The sequence below is a fragment of the Tenebrio molitor genome, chromosome 2 (assembly GCF_963966145.1).
Source record: "Tenebrio molitor chromosome 2, icTenMoli1.1, whole genome shotgun sequence".
Taxonomy (NCBI): domain Eukaryota; kingdom Metazoa; phylum Arthropoda; class Insecta; order Coleoptera; family Tenebrionidae; genus Tenebrio; species Tenebrio molitor.
Genome location: NC_091047.1, coordinates 29053771 through 29071114, shown reverse-complemented (window position 1 = coordinate 29071114; position 17344 = coordinate 29053771). Strand labels below are relative to the sequence as shown.

The following is a 17344-nucleotide window of genomic DNA, read 5'->3' as shown; positions in this document are numbered from 1 at the left end:
ACTGCTTATTATTAGATTTATCAATTTTTTCTTTTTTTATTACCACATTAATTATTATTATTATCACTAGCGTTTCAACTAATTGTACTGACCGAGAAAAATCAAGTTGGTCATCTGATCAAATGGCTTTTTCGTTGCATTTTATTTTACACTTTAACACATAAATCTGAGTCAACTACCAGAACAACAGAACACGACGTCTCCACTTATCATTAGTAAGTACTTCCATTGTGAAACCCAGTCCCACCGACAAAAAACCGTTTTCTAATGCACTGGATGCGAGTACTCTGCCATCCCAAGATGTCTCTCTTGCGACAAGAATTGACCGCGCAATTAATTGCCTGATTGCCTTGCCATCATTAGATCCGTTCCTTTACAAGAATCGCATTCTTTACTTTGACATTTATGGCATTTTTTGTGATGCGACGTGCATCCAGCGTCCGCACCGAGCTGCGACCTGCCCTCCCGTCCTCGCCAAATTTTTAATCGCCGCATGTCAACAGCATAACAAGAGCACCGGTACTATTTTTTCTAGCCGGACTCATGGTACTCTCTCCATCATAGCCGACCAGATGAGTATTTTGAGTGGGATGCGCGCCGAAAGTGGGAACTATCGAATTGGGGGAGTCTATGAGCATCAATAAGTGTGCGTATATAAAAGGGAAATGATGAGAAGATGCATTTAGTTAGTTTTTAGTCTTTTTGTGCTTTAGGATAGCGTTGCTCCAGGTAAGAGTGACAAGTGGACTAGTGCTAGTGGCCCGGTACTAAGTGACGATTTCCTTTAATTTTCGCCAAAAAACTAATGTATTTGCGTTTACGATTTGCATTTAAGTAATAACAATTAAATAACCACGGGTGAGTAGATTTTTGCCTAAGTGGATCCGGCTGATTTGAATGTTTTCGAAAATTTTGTAACTCGCGATTGGGTCGAGTTGCACAAGAGTGACGTCTTTGAGTGGAGAGTTGTCGAAACAAATTGTCATAAAACGCGATATTAAATGAGAAGGAAAGTGTGTACACTTCACACCGTCTTAAAATGCTCAGCGACAATGACTCCATTATGTAACAAAAAAGAGGTTTTCTTTCGAGAGAAAAATGGATATAATTATGCGTTAAATAATGATATGCAAAACGCATTAGCATAATTATAATAATGGATAGATAGTGTCATAAACTCGCCTCTAAAAGCTCTGAAGAGGACGCGCTGAGCTGAACGAAACGTGTGGAAAACCAAGTGTGAAACATTAATCTTGTCAATGTCGCCTAGATTCGAAGATCTCGCGAGTTTTCGTAATTAATTTAAACAAAAGTGAATAACCCTGGCATTATCATAAAATTACAGTATATTACTTGACTTTCGTAACACTTTACTATTGTTACTATCATTTTCATTCAGGTATTAGTTAAATTAGCTGGGACGTGTAGTGAAACACGGCTTAACTTAAGCGCTTTGCTGAGTAGATGTGCAAACAATAGAGGTAATTTGGACTTAAATGCTTCCGTCTTTCGTAAATGACATAGAATTTGGGTTCAATCAGTGGCGATCACGCGAAACCGCAACAATGATGTCGTACTGTGGCTTCGTGATCTTTAGCGGTTCTTGTATTCAGTTCAGAGCCCCTCGTTGTACTAAAGAGCGGGTTATGAATAGTCAAAGTCATGTCTTAGCTTTGTTCGGCGTCACCGCAAGTTGAGTCATCGCAAAAATGTTGAAACTAAAATTGTGGCGCTGTTAATGTCAAAAGTGATAATTCAAGTTTTAGGTTAGCCATTTACATATTCCGAAAAAATACATCAATAAAAAATGTAGAAAGTGATTGAAATATATTTTTGTTAAGTTAATACGTGACTAAATCATATTTTTTTTAATATTCTAATAGAGCAGGTTATGAATAGTTAAGTTTATGTCCTAGTTTTGTTCGGCGTTACCTCAAGTTGAGTCATCGGAAACACGATTGTCAAAAGTGACAGTTCAACCTTTGGGTTATTAATTTTTTCTAAATATAGTAGGTACATTAATTTAAAAAAAATGATAGAAAGTGATTTAAATTTAGTTTAGTTAAGTGATAATTGTTACCATGTCATAATCTTCAAAATTGTTTAAATAAAAGAATCAAACGTAGCTAGTTCTTTGATTCACTCGGTATGGTTTACATTGATTCCAAAATGTAAGTGTAATAACAAAATTAGTACTCGTAATAACAATAAATTTCAAGGTATTCTAAAGATTTATTTAAAAAACTCTTCAATGCCTACTTTGAGGATAAATTTAAATGAACACCCGATAGAAAGAATATATCGAAAATTTGAACGAACACACCGACATCACGCTGTATATTAGGAACAAAAACGGAAATTTGATATTCGTGGCATCATTTCCTGGTTTATCTTAATTGTTAAAAAAACGTATAATACTAATCTTAAATTTATGGATAAGTAGTCTGACGTTGACAAATGCATCGACAATCCTAATAAATTTTCAAAATAGATAGCTATTTATTAGTCAATTAATAACCTTAAACTTGATTGTTTGGCATATTAAAAAACTATCCCAGCAAAACTTTTCGATTTTTCGAAGAAAGTAGTTCCTGGTTAGAAATGTCATCTGTGCAATTTCTATGTGCACCGGAGTTCAATGGTAGCACTCTAGTGCCTCACACACTCGAGACCTCGAGTGTCCGTGAGGCAACACTTCATTGAGAAACGCTCTCAGCTTCCGTTTCTGACAAAAACCTTACACTAGTGTCACAATCAGTTTCACTCGGCTCCGATTCACTCTTTTCCCCCATTATACGGTTAAATAGCACCAACTCACCCATCTCGAGGTCCATTAATGCGTGGGCACGGAAAAGAGCACATAACCTCTTGACATTGTTGACGCAACAGTCCAGCAGTTGCGCCATTTTCGCGCAAATATCCGAAACGGCCGAATCGGTAATTAGCCAACGAGTTATCAATGAATTGTCACAACACGAGATTAATATGGAAATTTCGGGGTTAAGTAGAAGAGCGCGCTGATGCAAGAAAGCGATGAGTGGGAATTGCGAGAATAGAACAATTAAGTGATAGACAATAAAGGGAAAGTAAGAACGATGCATGAGCGGTGTTGAATCGCCCTTCTTGCAGACAATTTACATAATGGGGGCTTATCGCGATCTCTTTCGACTGCAGGCTTATCTTGTCTGACACCGAAATAATTGAGTTGCACGAGTGGTATTTGCACCTTTTATGGGTCGTCGGTTAATTACATTGCAGAGTAATTACCGAGCGTAGCCAAGTAAATAAGTGCAAGATAGAAACATAGTCGGTTGTAGACGTTAGCACATTTCAAACGATAATAAAATTAGGATCTACCTTAATTGACCAGAATAATAATAGTAAAGTGGCACCATTATTATTATTTTAATAATCAAAAAGAATAAAAATAGGGCCAGCAAGTGCATGATGATTTGTACCAGGTGACTATAAATGTTTGTGATTTTTTTATTAGGTTGGCAACATATTCAAATTTTTATGTTGACATAGGTACTCTAATTTCAAATTCAAATGTTTCAAACCAAAAGTCAAAAAAATTAAAGTTGTCATTATCACATTTAACACAAACTTCAAAACCTAACCTAAAAAACGAATCAAGGAATGACAGTGACATCATGATGAGGCTTACCAATTTTTCAGAGGTGCCAACCCAAATATTTGCTTCAATAACTTATAGTCACCTGGTACTTATAGTTTAAAACTATAAAAAACTGATAAATTTCCCAATTTTCACTTAAACATTTTTGTTTTAGACAATTTTACTCGTTGATATTTGGGCATTTTTATTCAGAGGTTAAACCTCGAGCTAAAGCTCTCGGGCCTAACCGAAATAAAAATGCCCAAATTCAACAGGTAAAATTGTCAAAGCAAAAAGTTTTCGTAAAATTGAAAAACGTATCCGATAAAAAAATTAATTCACTTAACAAATCATCTGATTGGTCAGAATTTGAAAAAATCACCAGGGTTATTGGCCGAATATTATGGAGTGTATTAATCAAAGTTAACAAAGGGTTAAAAGTTAAAATTTGTTACACAGTCCTAGACTGTGTAACAAATTTTCTAAATGAATAAAACCGTTAGCTTTGAAATGAGAAATTAAAAAACAAAATTATCTACGGTAGAATGTTAACTATGGCCTGCTTTAATTTCTTTTGTGTTTAGTCGCACAGTATATTGCATGCACACCAAAAATCTTCAAAATTATTATTCAAATATTTTACATACTTCAGAACCAATTCCATTGATAAACTTGATGATTTATGATTTTGTAACTGGGGCGCTATTATTTAAAGACTTTTTTTCTAAAAAGTGACATATTCAGACAGTATGTATTTGCTTTTTTGATAATTAATTTAAAATTTCTGTACAGTTGGTTGCAAAAAAAAACGGAAAATGTAAATTTGATTTTGTCCATTTGTCAATTAATTGTCTACTTGACAATACCCATCGAATAATTTTTAAAAATCTTCTTGAATTTTGACGTTAATTCTAACCTATCTCTTGTAAGAAGGTTTCACACCATGAAAAAATTGTAAAAATGTGTCAGTTTTATTCTGACAGTTTCCGTTTTTTTTTTTTTTTTTTGCAACCAACTGTAGATAGTATATACTGTATGCGAAAAATTCAGATGGATTTATATCTGATGTGTTACAAATTTGAAATATTATGCCGTTGATCCTGAGGTAACGTAATTTATATAGATTTCACGTCATTATTCCATCCCCAGACACCCCCATTTCAAAATTTGATATGACACCTGTTATTTTTAATGACAGATTATGCAAGAGGACATCTATTTTGGTGTACCTGTATAAAAAAGTGATATATCTATAAATAAAAGTTTGAGATGCTTGACTTTGAAATTAAGAAAAAGTAATAGGTATTTATACCGATTAGAAAAATCAAGTTAAAAATCATTTAAATTTTCAAAAGTTTCTATTGTTTAATCGGGCCAACCCGATTGATAAAATGATTCAATTTTTTACTTTTCAAATGTAAATACAGACTGATTCACATAACTTTCCGGCCCTAACGAAATTTAAATGCAGCCAGCAATACGTTTTTCATTCATAACCTGATTCAAAAAGTCGGTCGGAAAGTTATGTGAATCAGTCTGTGTGTAGGTATATGAAAAGCTTTCCGTTGTAATGTAACACTCCTTTAAATTTTGAATTGGGATGGCAGGGGGCGGCTATACATTTCAAAGTAAATTTACCTTTCAGTTTTTGCTTTCGATGAAACTAGTCAGCAAAATTAAAAAAAAAATCTCTTTGTGACTTACCTTAAAAAGAAGGTTTTTAAAACATTTTTCAGCTTGACCTAGACATTGTATGAAACAGTAGCATTTATTTCATTACTAGCTTTTGCCTATGGCTGTACTCATTTATATAAGAATACCAACACCAAGTTCAATCTTTATTTGAAAATTTCTCCAATATTTGGTGAAATAAATTCTCTTCTTGGGCCATCTCCTGTGAACTACTGAAAAGTTGTATTAGAAAAATAAGCAGCTGCACAAATTTCAGTACGTTCAAGAAAATCGACATTTCTAACCTGACAAACTAAGAAATTAAACTAATTAAGGATTAATAAATTAGAAGAAATCCGACAAATAATCATATCATAAAATATTAAAATAAGAATTAAAAAAAAAAAAAAACTTCTGGAGTTTAGGATTGCCAGGACCTTACGCCTTACAAATAAGCAAGGCGAGTACACTTCACCGCGACATACTCGAAATATATTGTTACTAGGCAGCTGTCTGAGGTTATATCGCGATGAAACAAAGAAGAACAAAAATTTGCCTTCTGCATCGCATAAGTAACTTAAAAGCTCGAAAATTTGTTTAAATATTAAAATAATAGACATTCCAATTTTGTTTATATGTAAAGATTTATTTAAATCTACAGATACTATTGACATATTACTATGCAGAAATGTTGGATGCAATCTATGCATACATTTGATTTTGAAATACAACAATGCAAAAATGAACAGAGAAGGGTCTGTTAATATTTTGCACAACGATAATAATACCCGAGCTCAATTAAAATTTCGTAGTTGTCTGTCCATGGAGCAATCGTTGAGAAATGTGTGAATCCCAAAAAACTCCGAGTGGTATATGTGAATTTTTCGAGAGGATGTGTGGCAACAAAGATGCTGCTAAAACCGAGGAATGTTCCCATTGCAACACCCACCCATGTTATAATTACCGACTTATTTGTAGGCGATCTCAATCTAGATTTGCTACAACTGCAACGCTCCTTGCGCAACGAAATTATTAAATTTTCCTTTTCGAACGCCACCGCTTAGTAAAAATGACCCGTCACGAGACAAGTGCCAATTGAATTTCTCTTTCGCTTTCTTCGGTGATCGGTTCATCTCTGGCCGACTCTGTTCCGGTCGAACTTGGTACCGATTTTGCTGCCGGTGAAGCGGAGACCGGCCGGAAGTGCGAGAAACGGAAATTATTGTTCGATATTGGCAATGGATTTGTGATGTGCGGACACGGACGGAATTTCTCTCGCGGTGAATGTCGCCATTATCGAATCGCAATTTGACACGGCGAAGATGCGACCTCGCTGGCGCAACTTCTTCGCTTCTGTGGCGAGAAGTGGAGTAATAGGACACAATAGATTTTTATTGTGTAATGGTCTATCGGAGATGAGAAGTTGTTATCAAACAGCTTAATTAGTTAAATAAATGTTGCCACCTCATATGGAATGTGAAGGAGTGGAATATTGTATTCCCAAAGGTATAGCGACATTAATTATCCATAATGTGTGTATGATTTGAACTGAGAATTTGCAAATGAATGGACTACCTGCATTATCACACAATATTTCTGGGATTTGTACACCTGCTCACAATAGAGTTGCTTAAGTACCTACCTATATTGCTGACTCGACAGATACATACAGTCATACACTGTCTTTCCGCCATGTTCTAATAAATTATTAGAAGATATTAATTTTCAGAATGGAATATTTTCGTCGTCCAATAAATACTTATAAATGACAGAACAATAGAATAGTAATTTATTATGCAAATTTTATTTCATGACAATAATAAGAGACAAAGGTTTTGTAAAATTCATCATTGACATTTCAATTAAGTATTCTCTTTAATGTCATTTTTTTCGATAACTTTCCTTTGTTCTATTTTGCCCTAATTTTTTTGCACTTTTGTTTATACCGAATTTTTACCAATATACAGGTGTCCCACTTAAGATTTTAGGTCTTATATCTCTATTATTTATAGTAGTGATGGATAAATGACCGGTCATTTATTTTTGGTCAAAGTTGACCGGTCCTTGATCGGTCAATTACCAGTCATTATTGGTCAAAAAGTAGGAACTAGTTAAACATCACAAAATGATTCTTTCAATGTCAAGAATTATTTTAATAACAAATAATGGTTCTTAATTCCATTTTTTATAAGATTTATTGATCGATAAATTATTGTTCTAAAATTGTGTAAGTGAGGTTAAGTTTGAATTGTTTGAAGTTATACTTTGTTTTTTCTTTAACATATTTGCTTGAATTTGAACTTTTTGTTAATTTAAAACGCTTTAAAACTTTCAACACAACTGTGTGTGTGTATTTTCAGTTTTTTAGTTTCTTTTAAAATACTTAAACATTCGTTTAGAATTTAAAAAAGTAGGTAAGTATTTTATGAAAATAAAAATATATTGTATGTCACGTTAAGAAGACACAAAAATGATTGAAAAACAAAAACCACTTTTTCCTAATAGATAAAAAGCTTAATCGTTTTCCACTTTATTAAAGTTTTAGATGTTTCATTGTCATAATTTACTTATTTATTGTCATAATCGATTTCTTCATTGTCAGCAGCGACGTAAATGAAATCAGACAACCTATATGAGCGGGAAATTTAAATTTTAAAAATGACTGGTCAAATACGTCAAGTCATTGACAATTATTGACCGGTCAAATGGGTCATTGACTAAGTCAATTACCGGACTTCACAACACTAATTTATAGACTGATTTTTGTGAAATTTAACAGATAGATAATTTAATATTATGTATAATAAAAATCTCGCGTTACACAAGTACTCCCTTCAATTTATCAATTAAATCATTTAAGATTTATACTAAACTGTAGAACAACAATAAACAATGACTTCCGCAAAAATTCGTCCCCTAAAGGTAGTCATACTACAAAAAAAAGAGGAAAAACGGTGTCAATTTATTTAATTTTTCGCAGAATTGTTTCAAAGTGACTTGACTAGAATATCTCAAAAACTTTAGCACATTTTTAACAAAATAATGGATGTTTTCTTGAAGTAGAAACTGTTAATTTGATTACATTTTTTGTATATGTTACGGGCAAAGACGATAAATGGACATTGACGATAATGGCCGGACAATGACGTGAATGGCCATTTTTCCCGGCGATTATTGATAATGACCGGACATTGACGTTATGGCCCGTGACGGGTGGGCAATGTTATTAAAAATGGCATTTTTATTCTAACGTTAACATCATTGCCCGGTCATTAATGATAATGGCCAGAAACGGCTAGAGAATGTTGATATAGGATACATGATTATTATTATTATTATTTTGTGTATACAATATATTGTTTTGTTTTAGTTTATTTATTTATCAAATGTGTTGAAGTAGGTACTATGTGAAAAAATATTATTCACACTTATTAAGTAAGTACTTAAAAAAACTTAAAAAAACTATCAGAACAAAGTGAAAAGTACCAATTTTTCAATTTTAATAGTGAGAGTACTCAAAATTATTCATTTTTGTTGCGGTAAATTTTTTTGTGCAGCGCGCTCGTATTATGTTATGTTATGGATTATCAACACTGTCCAAATTACAAGGACATTATTGGCCGGTCATTATGGTTAATGTCCAACTTGACTGACCATTATCGTCATTGGCCGGCCAATAACGTTATTGGCCGAATTATCGTCTTTGTCCGTAACATATACACACAATTTATTAGTTATGTACGTGTAGATTCAAATGAATGAAAATGTTTTAAAATTACGTTTTTCTTTTTAATCAGGCATTTTATTACCAGTAATTTATTCTTCATTCACTAGAATACCCATCTTCCAAATTTCACAAAAATCAGTCCATAAATCATATGGATATAAGATCTAAAAGTCTTAGGTGAGACACCTGGTATATTAATGATTTTTTTGCAGTATAGCATTGTTTTTAAAATTGATTATTTAGTAACATTAATTTGTTACATGTCCACTTAATCACTTGATCAAATTCTGCCTTGCAAAATCCATTTAAAGATGAATCATCATCAACAAAGGTTGATTTCTTCTTTATTCTACAGGGTTATTATAAATGACTGTAGTCCAAGTAGGCGTAAAAACTGAATGTAAAATTTATGATTGCCGCTCCATATAAAACACATCAAAATGATGTGAATAAGTGAGTACACACACAGGAGTTAAATTGGGTGTAAGGTAACTCAATATTTTTAGAATTGGTTGCAAAACAACTCAATATTTTTGTATTCAATAGTTAATTTAAAAATAATAAATAAAATTCTCATCACCGCACTTTTCACCTAAAAAATGACAGTGACAGCGACAAAAATTGACAGTTCACTTGAAAGCGGCAAAAATGTCATAACATGGGCATGGCCTGCTTTGACTACAATCAATTATTATTATAGAAGCTTCCTTCTTCGCAATATCAATTTTATTTGAAACTTTGTGTCCTTTCACCATAGTGACGTTGGTGGTCGTAATATCACTACCCGCATTGTTCAGTTGTCGTCTCATACTGTGACCAATGTAGGACTCCGCATCTGTTGGCTTTTATAAAGAAATAAATTTCGAAGATATTCTCCACATTGTGTTAATTCCAACAGCCTGCATCGCGCATTTTTCATTTATACGAATATATCGCTAAAAGATCTCCCGTGGAAAATTAAGGTGTAAAAAAAGCATGTACTTACTTGTTACAAATCTCAACAGTATTAGCAGAAAATCCTTTTTCGAAATTACATGAAACGTGTGTCTTCTTATCTGGTACATACATACATACATATTACATAATACGGTCCTATATCTTGTACATCCTCAATGTTCAGATTCGTCAACTCTTTGCATAGGTAAGCACCAGCAATGCCTATTATTACTGCAATGCACAAAAAGTTAAAAAAAAATGCATCATCAGCATCACAAAGAAAACTATTATGTACTTTGACCATCGAGTATTCTTCATCAGGTGTCCCATTCAAAAAATGCTCTGTATGTTCTCTTTCGAGAAGCTTTGCCTTTTTGGATTTGTACGTTCTGGATTCGCTCTTCAGATAAGCAGTTTGTTTATCATATTTTTTATTTTCATGTTTTCATGTACTTTCAAAGCTGCCTTCATCATCGAATATTTTGTCTACATAAACCTTTTCTTAACATTTAAAAAATATGTCAACATAACATCTTATTCAGTTATTACTAGTTAACTAATTATTGCTATTACATCTTTCTTTTGTTTCCAGCCGCTAAACTCGGCAAACGTGATTTTTTTTTATCCATTAACTAAATAATATAAACAATCCTCATGGCCTATCTGTTACGGCATAACGCCTATCTATAGGTTGTGTTTTCACGGCCGTTGTCAATAGGGTTATTGTTTTCCGGGTTGTGCCGCGGTCGTCTTGATTGCTGGGTAGCTAACCATAAGACACTCAAGAATAAATTATAGTATATATCCCTATTTATCCCTAATAAAAATATTGAATAAAATCATAAATCACACCAACAATGAAACAGATCTTGAAGCACTCCACCCTTATAATTTATAGCAAATATTACTGAAATATTTGGTCGACCCAAAGGGCAACAATGACCGGTTTCTTACCTGATCATTACTTCAATTCTTTGTTGGTGTGATTTATGATTTTAATCAATACCTATTTCTATTAGGGATAAATATACTATAAACACTCAGTATTTAGTGTCGTGTTTAAACTTTTCTTGGGTGTCTTAGATGCCCAATAAAACAAATGTATCATCAATAACTACTATACTACTACAATAACTATTATTATTAAAAAATCAAAATTATAAATTAAGATATTTCAAGATTAAGTTAATATTAAATTTAACAAATGAAAATAAGAATTACCACAATTTTAAAATCAGAAATTGGGAAAACAGAGTTATTTTAATTTTTGTTCTGCTTAGCAATGTTGCTTATTTTTTACTCGCCACTTATTTGCTTTTTGTCCTGTAGCCGGCATTTATAAAAATTACTCTCTTCATTCACCTGTTACTTCTCAAATCATTTGCATGTTTTCTATTTAATTTATTATAAATTATTGTCCCATAGCAGTTGGCGTTGAAAACCCACACAAATTTTGGATGTGCCCAGCCTCGCAACAGTAGACATATTTCCACTACCGCTAGGAGCGCCACCTATCGCCGATACTAGTCTCACTCATGTTATAAGGCTTGCGGCACATTCAACTACGTCACCAACGCCTACTGCAATGGGACAATCATTTATAATCATCCTGTATTTGTACAGGGTTGTTATAAATGACTGTAGTCGAAGCAGGCCATGCCTATGGTATGTGAACTGTCAATTTTTGTGGCTGTCACTGTCATTTTTTAGGTGAAAAGTGCGATGATGAGACTTTTTTTTTTAATTAACGATTGAATCCAAAAATATTGAGTTGTTTTGCACCCAATTTAACTCCTGTGTGTGAACGGTGTGTACCCACTCATTCACATCATTTTGATGTTTTTTATATGGAGCGGCAACCATAAATTTTACATTCAGTTTTTACGCCTACTTGGACTACAATCATTCTAAAGCATTGACGGTATAGGGCCATAGGGAATGCTCCCTCCTGTTAATACTACCTCCATGGTTGAAAGAGTGGAGATGGAGACCCTGCGTTTGCCGTCGAGGTCTACTTTTCAAACTGAGATTCTGTGATCGCAACCCTTCCGAAATCGCTTCAATGTTGGGTCGTGTCCCGAACCAGAAATCAATTGTTACATGGGTCACTACGTTCAGACAAACCGGGAGTGCGACAAGACGAAGAACTGGAGTTTCACTTCAATAAGAGGCAATTTGTAGTAGAGAACTCGCTCGCCAGATTTGGCCCCTTGCGATTTTGTTTATGGGTGTTTTTTTTTTTTAAATCTCGCGTTTATATCAACTATCTAAGGACCCTACAAGACCTGAAGGCCAACATCCGTGCAGAAATTGCACATCACGTGACGTGAATACGAATGAATAATCTCCGTCGGAGGGCGTAGTGCTTAGCATTAAATTAAGGTATAGTTGGTTGCAAAAAAAAACGGGAACTGTCAGAATAAAATTGACACATTTTTACAATTTTTTTCATAGTGTGAAACCTTCTTACGAGAGATAGGTTAGAATTAGAGTCAAAATTCAGACATTTTTAGAAATTATTTGATAGGTATTGTCGAGTAGACAATTAATTGACAAATAGACAAAACCAAATTTACATTATAAAAATTTTCGTTTCCCGTTTTTTTTGCAACCAACTGTATTAAATTTGTTTGTGTATGCATTAAGTCATTAAATTTCAATTCATTTTAATTATTCATTTTAACTTAATAAAAAAACTTAATTTAGTTCACCTAATAAGTTAACACAACATTTATCGATTCTGAGGCGGTACGAAGTTCGCCGGGTCACCTAGTAATCCTATATAAACTTGACATTCATTCCATACATAAATCCTACTAAATTATTTTTAATTTTGTTTAAATAATTTTAATTTTGCGTAAAATGTAGTTAACATCAGATCTTTATTTAAAGTCGAGTTATTAGAATTACCTTCTTGTTCTTCTACTTTATATAATTGGCAAATCTGATCTTTGTCAGCAGAGACATTTAATCAATTTTCATATTCGTATCCTACCTCATATTTTTGAGAATTACATGCTTTGATCAGGTATTATTGCGTTTTATGAAAAATTCTTACAAGATCGTGTTTGACGTTCTTGATAGTTGAAACTTTGACAAATTTATCTTCCAAGATGTTACTTCCTCTTGTCACTATATTTTAATTTTATTTTAAAATTCCAAAATAAAAAAAGACAAAAAACATAAAAACCCTAGTAATTTAAGATGTAAAGTAAATTGAATATTAAGATTCTTATAAATATTACACATTCTTTACTTCAGTCTACTTTCAAATATACATAATTTAGCCGACATAACTTTAGTACTTCCGTAAAGCCCGTTTTTGGTTCTGCATTCCTGCATTTCTGATTATTTTCTTTTTCTTACAGAATGAAGTTCATCATTGTAGTTGTCGCCTTGTGGGCGACAATTATCAACAACATCACTGCCGAAGAAGCTTTATCTGAAACTGATGCTTCACAAAGAGGTACGACCATCACTGTCAAATTTCCATTTTTCTCTACTACAGTGTAACAAAAATCTAGGATCCAGAGTGGCCAGACAAACCAATGCAGACCAAATGGTTCAGAACATCCTGCAATGGCTCCAAGGAGTGTACACTCAGAACAGCAGAAGAAGTAAGTTTAAAAATTATGACAATTAATTTAAGGAATGCCATTTTGTTTACTCATGCGGTTAAATCCCACGTCCATAGAATAACCTTATCCATAATCAGTCAGACCTGTGTAATTAGCAAAGTTAATTATGACCATTAACGGATTAATGAATACCATTGTGATTATATTGTGTTATGGAGCAGAAAAACTGGAAACATTAATCTCAGCAAACTGTCGCATTAACCACATCCTTTTGTATAATAGCTGTATTTATTACCGTAATTAGTAATTACCAACACGACTACTTTCCTTCATTCATTGAATATTAATCCCATTGTTTAACTGCACAACAACAGAATTCTTCAACTGAAGAATTGTTGTATGTAAACAGGCTGATTATGTAAATGTTTTATCCTCAGTTCGTCAAGGAACTCTTCGTGAGTACCTCCCTCCAAGTAACACTCAGAAACCCAGGCCTTTCGAACCGGTGAGTCCCCCGTTCAATCAAGGGTATCCCCCGTCAGGAATCACGCCACAACCCCCTTTCCCCATCTACACGAACCCCACGACTGGAGCTGTGACCGGAGAGGGGTACCCGTCCCCAACGAATGATATCACGCCTCCGAGACCCGGATATCCGAGCTCTCCCCAACCTCCATTCACAGGTAAGGTCCAAAGTCTTCCAAGACAAAGCTAACTGTTGTCATAGGTTATCCCACGACAGGATTTCCGGGAAGCACTCCGGGCTCCACAGGTACAGATCATAACAAATGTCAACAAGTCTGATTTTACACGAGATTTCTAGGTTATCCGACGCAGCGTCCATTCCCTTCTACGCAAAGACCAGGTTTCCCCACGCAACCTCCATTCTCCACTGGCTACCCCACACAGCCCCCATTCTCCACAGGTTATCCCACTCAAAGACCTACTTTCTCGACTCCAGGCTCCAGCTACACCACTCAACCTGCCGCTACGTACGGACCTCCAGTTACAACAACTCAACAACCACAAACTCCAGGTCCAACTAATGTCCCCATAACTTCTGCCCCAAATACCCATTTTACATCCCCCGCCATTACTACTCAAGCTACTGAAGGACCTAGCGGTACCACTACACCTTCTCCTGATGACAATAATGTAGTACCAACTTCACGACCGCAACCTGGTGAAACTCCAGGAGTGACGTCGCAACCGGGCGGTGAAGACTTGAACCATCCCCCACATATCCACGCAATTGATGTAGAGTGTGCTAAGGACATGATGACCATCAGCATAGAGTTCAATAGAGAATTCAATGGAGTTATTTACTCCAAGGGGTACTACGATACTCCAGAGTGTCGGTACGTCAACGAGAACTCGGAACAGACAAGGTATAAGTTCACAGTGAGCCTCAACTCTTGTGGTACCGAGTTCATCAATGCTTTCGATACTCAGGGACAGTCGTACCTGGAGAATGTTCTGGTGATACAGAATGAACAAGGAATACAGGTTAGTACCAACCCATGAAGTGTGTCTTAAATTCTTATTACTGTCATTTTTTACAGGAAGTGTGGGACACCATCAGGTCGGTTCGTTGCTTGTGGGAAGGCAACCTGAAGGACTCGCTTAGCGTTGCCCTCAGCGTGGGTATGTTAAGCCAAGAGATTGTCACCTTCAGCGGAGACACCGCCATGGCCAAGCTAGACATCCAACTGGGACGAGGTCCATTCGCACCCCCAGCTAACGGCTTGGTGAAAATTGGAGAACAAATGACTCTCGTGATTTCCGTCAGCGGAGACCCAGGCTTCGATATCCAAGTTAAAGACTGCAGAGCTACCGACTCCACCGGAGACCGCATCTATCCCTTGACCGACGATAGCGGCTGCATCCTCAAACCTAAACTCTTCGGTGCCTTCCAGAAGACGAGGAACACCGGCGACTCTGGTGCCTCCATCATAGCCTACGCCTTCTTCAATGCTTTCAAATTCCCCGACGTGATGGATTTGATGATTCAATGCAACATAGAACTTTGCAAAACCGACTGTCAGGTGTGCCCAGAGCCTAACCAGCAGGTCGAGCCTGGCAGACGCAAGAGACGCGACTTGTACTCGTATAACAATACTTTAGGGGAAGGTGTCACTATGGGAAAACACTTGAGGGTAATCTTGCCGGAGGATTTAAGCGACAGCGGGAACGCAGTCATCAATTTGAATGAATTTGATGGAGTTTGTATGTCTATTCAGAGCTTCGTTTTGTCTTCAGCAGTCATGATCTCTCTGCTCACTGCCAGTAGTGTTATTAGTGCCTGTTTCTGGTTGAAGAATCAACGTCTCAGATACAAGGTGTGATCGACAGATCGCGATAATTTCATTACCAATCCTGCCAATGTAGTTCCGCCTTTTCTTTTAAGTTATTTTTGATTTCAGTATTTTATTTAAGTTTTTATAATTGTATGTAGTTACTTGAATATTTATGTAAATAACTAATAAAGTAAGTAATTTTTTTAAGATTTTATTTATTTAACCACTTCCAGACCAAAAAACAATAATTTACTTCTAGAGGAGTTACCAAAAAAGAGTTCTTTTTCGATTAAATTTTCACATAACCTTATTTTTAGTCACAGAACTTATAGATAAGCAGATATTTACTGAAAACTTTTTTTAACACTTCTTATGAGCTGTGACTTTTCTCCGTACGACAGATTAATAAGGACTTAGGTACTTTTTCATTTGGTATGTTTTCTAGATATAATTACTAAATAAAAATATAAGTATACTAAAAGCCCGCTAGCAGAATTTTCTCCTATGTGAACGGATTTTGATAAATGTCACCACTTGTCAAAACGAAACGTCAAGCTAATTTTAAAGATTTTAAGCGATTTGGGGCCTTTAAGGGGCTCGTCGAAAAAAAAACCTTGTATTCAACTCGTTCGTGTGTCAATTGGGCTTTTTTGGCACTCGTGGGCCTTTAAAACGCTCGTTTCACTCGTGTTTTAAACTGGCCCACTTGTGCCAAAAAACCCCAATTTACACAAGAACTCGTCAAATAAACTACTATTAATGAACTTCCAACATCTGTTTAGCGCTAAGCAATGCAGCTTCTAGTAGTTTCGTTTTTTATGGAAGTTAGCATATTTAGTGAAAAATATGACCTGGCGCCTCCGCCATTTTTGCAAGTAATAACTCGATCGATATTATGGATAGAACCATGCGGTTTTTTGCATTCCATTCGTCACAACTAAATCTACAAAACCCAAATTTCTGATTGGATCTAGTTCAAATCGCAAGAAAAAGATATCTACCTATATTATTTTTGTTTAGGCTTCACTTATAATATCACAAGTGTGGTCATGTCGTATTCAAGCAGGAAAGAATTCATTAATGTCTGAATGCTAGATTGCATGGTGAGTGGTGATTCTGTTGACCAACGTGTCAATTTTTTTAAGTTAATATGTATAAGAAATATATTCCTTTTGCTTATTTTATTATCCCATATATTTATATGTAGTCCTAGCTGAATAATAATCTTGTCTTTATTTTCTGAATCTTAGACTGTTAGGAGCCTGCTTTTTGTATTTTTGTTGTTCCAAACGACACGTTAATTCTTATACACTGCGTTTTTATTTCGCTGAACATACAACGTAAAATGGCTATGTTCAATTCTAAAATGGACAAGTCAATTCATTTGAAATAGGCAACCAAACTTACAGATTCATGAATCCTATGTTCAGTAAAATAAAAAACTCACGGTATGTTGTTGAATGTTATTCAAACGGTATTCCAAAAAGATGCTGCTTTACTGAGTTCACAGTCCTACTTG

At 35.0% G+C, this 17344-nt stretch overlaps 1 protein-coding gene across 1 annotated transcript; it reads left to right on the top strand.

The window, feature by feature from the left end:
• The first annotated feature begins 588 nt into the window (after positions 1-588).
• LOC138124555 (uncharacterized) lies at positions 589-16032 on the top strand. The gene is made up of 7 exons (XM_069039636.1): positions 589-729; positions 13319-13416; positions 13475-13567; positions 13966-14211; positions 14256-14300; positions 14352-15034; positions 15091-16032. The coding sequence occupies exons 2-7, from the start codon at positions 13320-13322 to the stop codon at positions 15871-15873; spliced, it is 1947 nt and encodes a 648-aa protein (XP_068895737.1). The 5' UTR covers positions 589-729; position 13319; the 3' UTR covers positions 15874-16032.
• The last annotated feature ends 1312 nt before the right edge of the window (positions 16033-17344 follow it).

Bases quoted from the DNA above. Each gene is read 5' to 3' on its own strand.
- LOC138124555 (XM_069039636.1), top strand. From the start codon at position 13,320: ATGAAGTTCATCATTGTAGTTGTCGCCTTGTGGGCGACAATTATCAAC. The intron at 13,568-13,965 runs GTAAGTTTAAAA...TTTTATCCTCAG, and splicing joins CACTCAGAACAGCAGAAGAA to TTCGTCAAGGAACTCTTCGT. The intron at 14,212-14,255 runs GTAAGGTCCAAA...CTGTTGTCATAG, and splicing joins TCCCCAACCTCCATTCACAG to GTTATCCCACGACAGGATTT.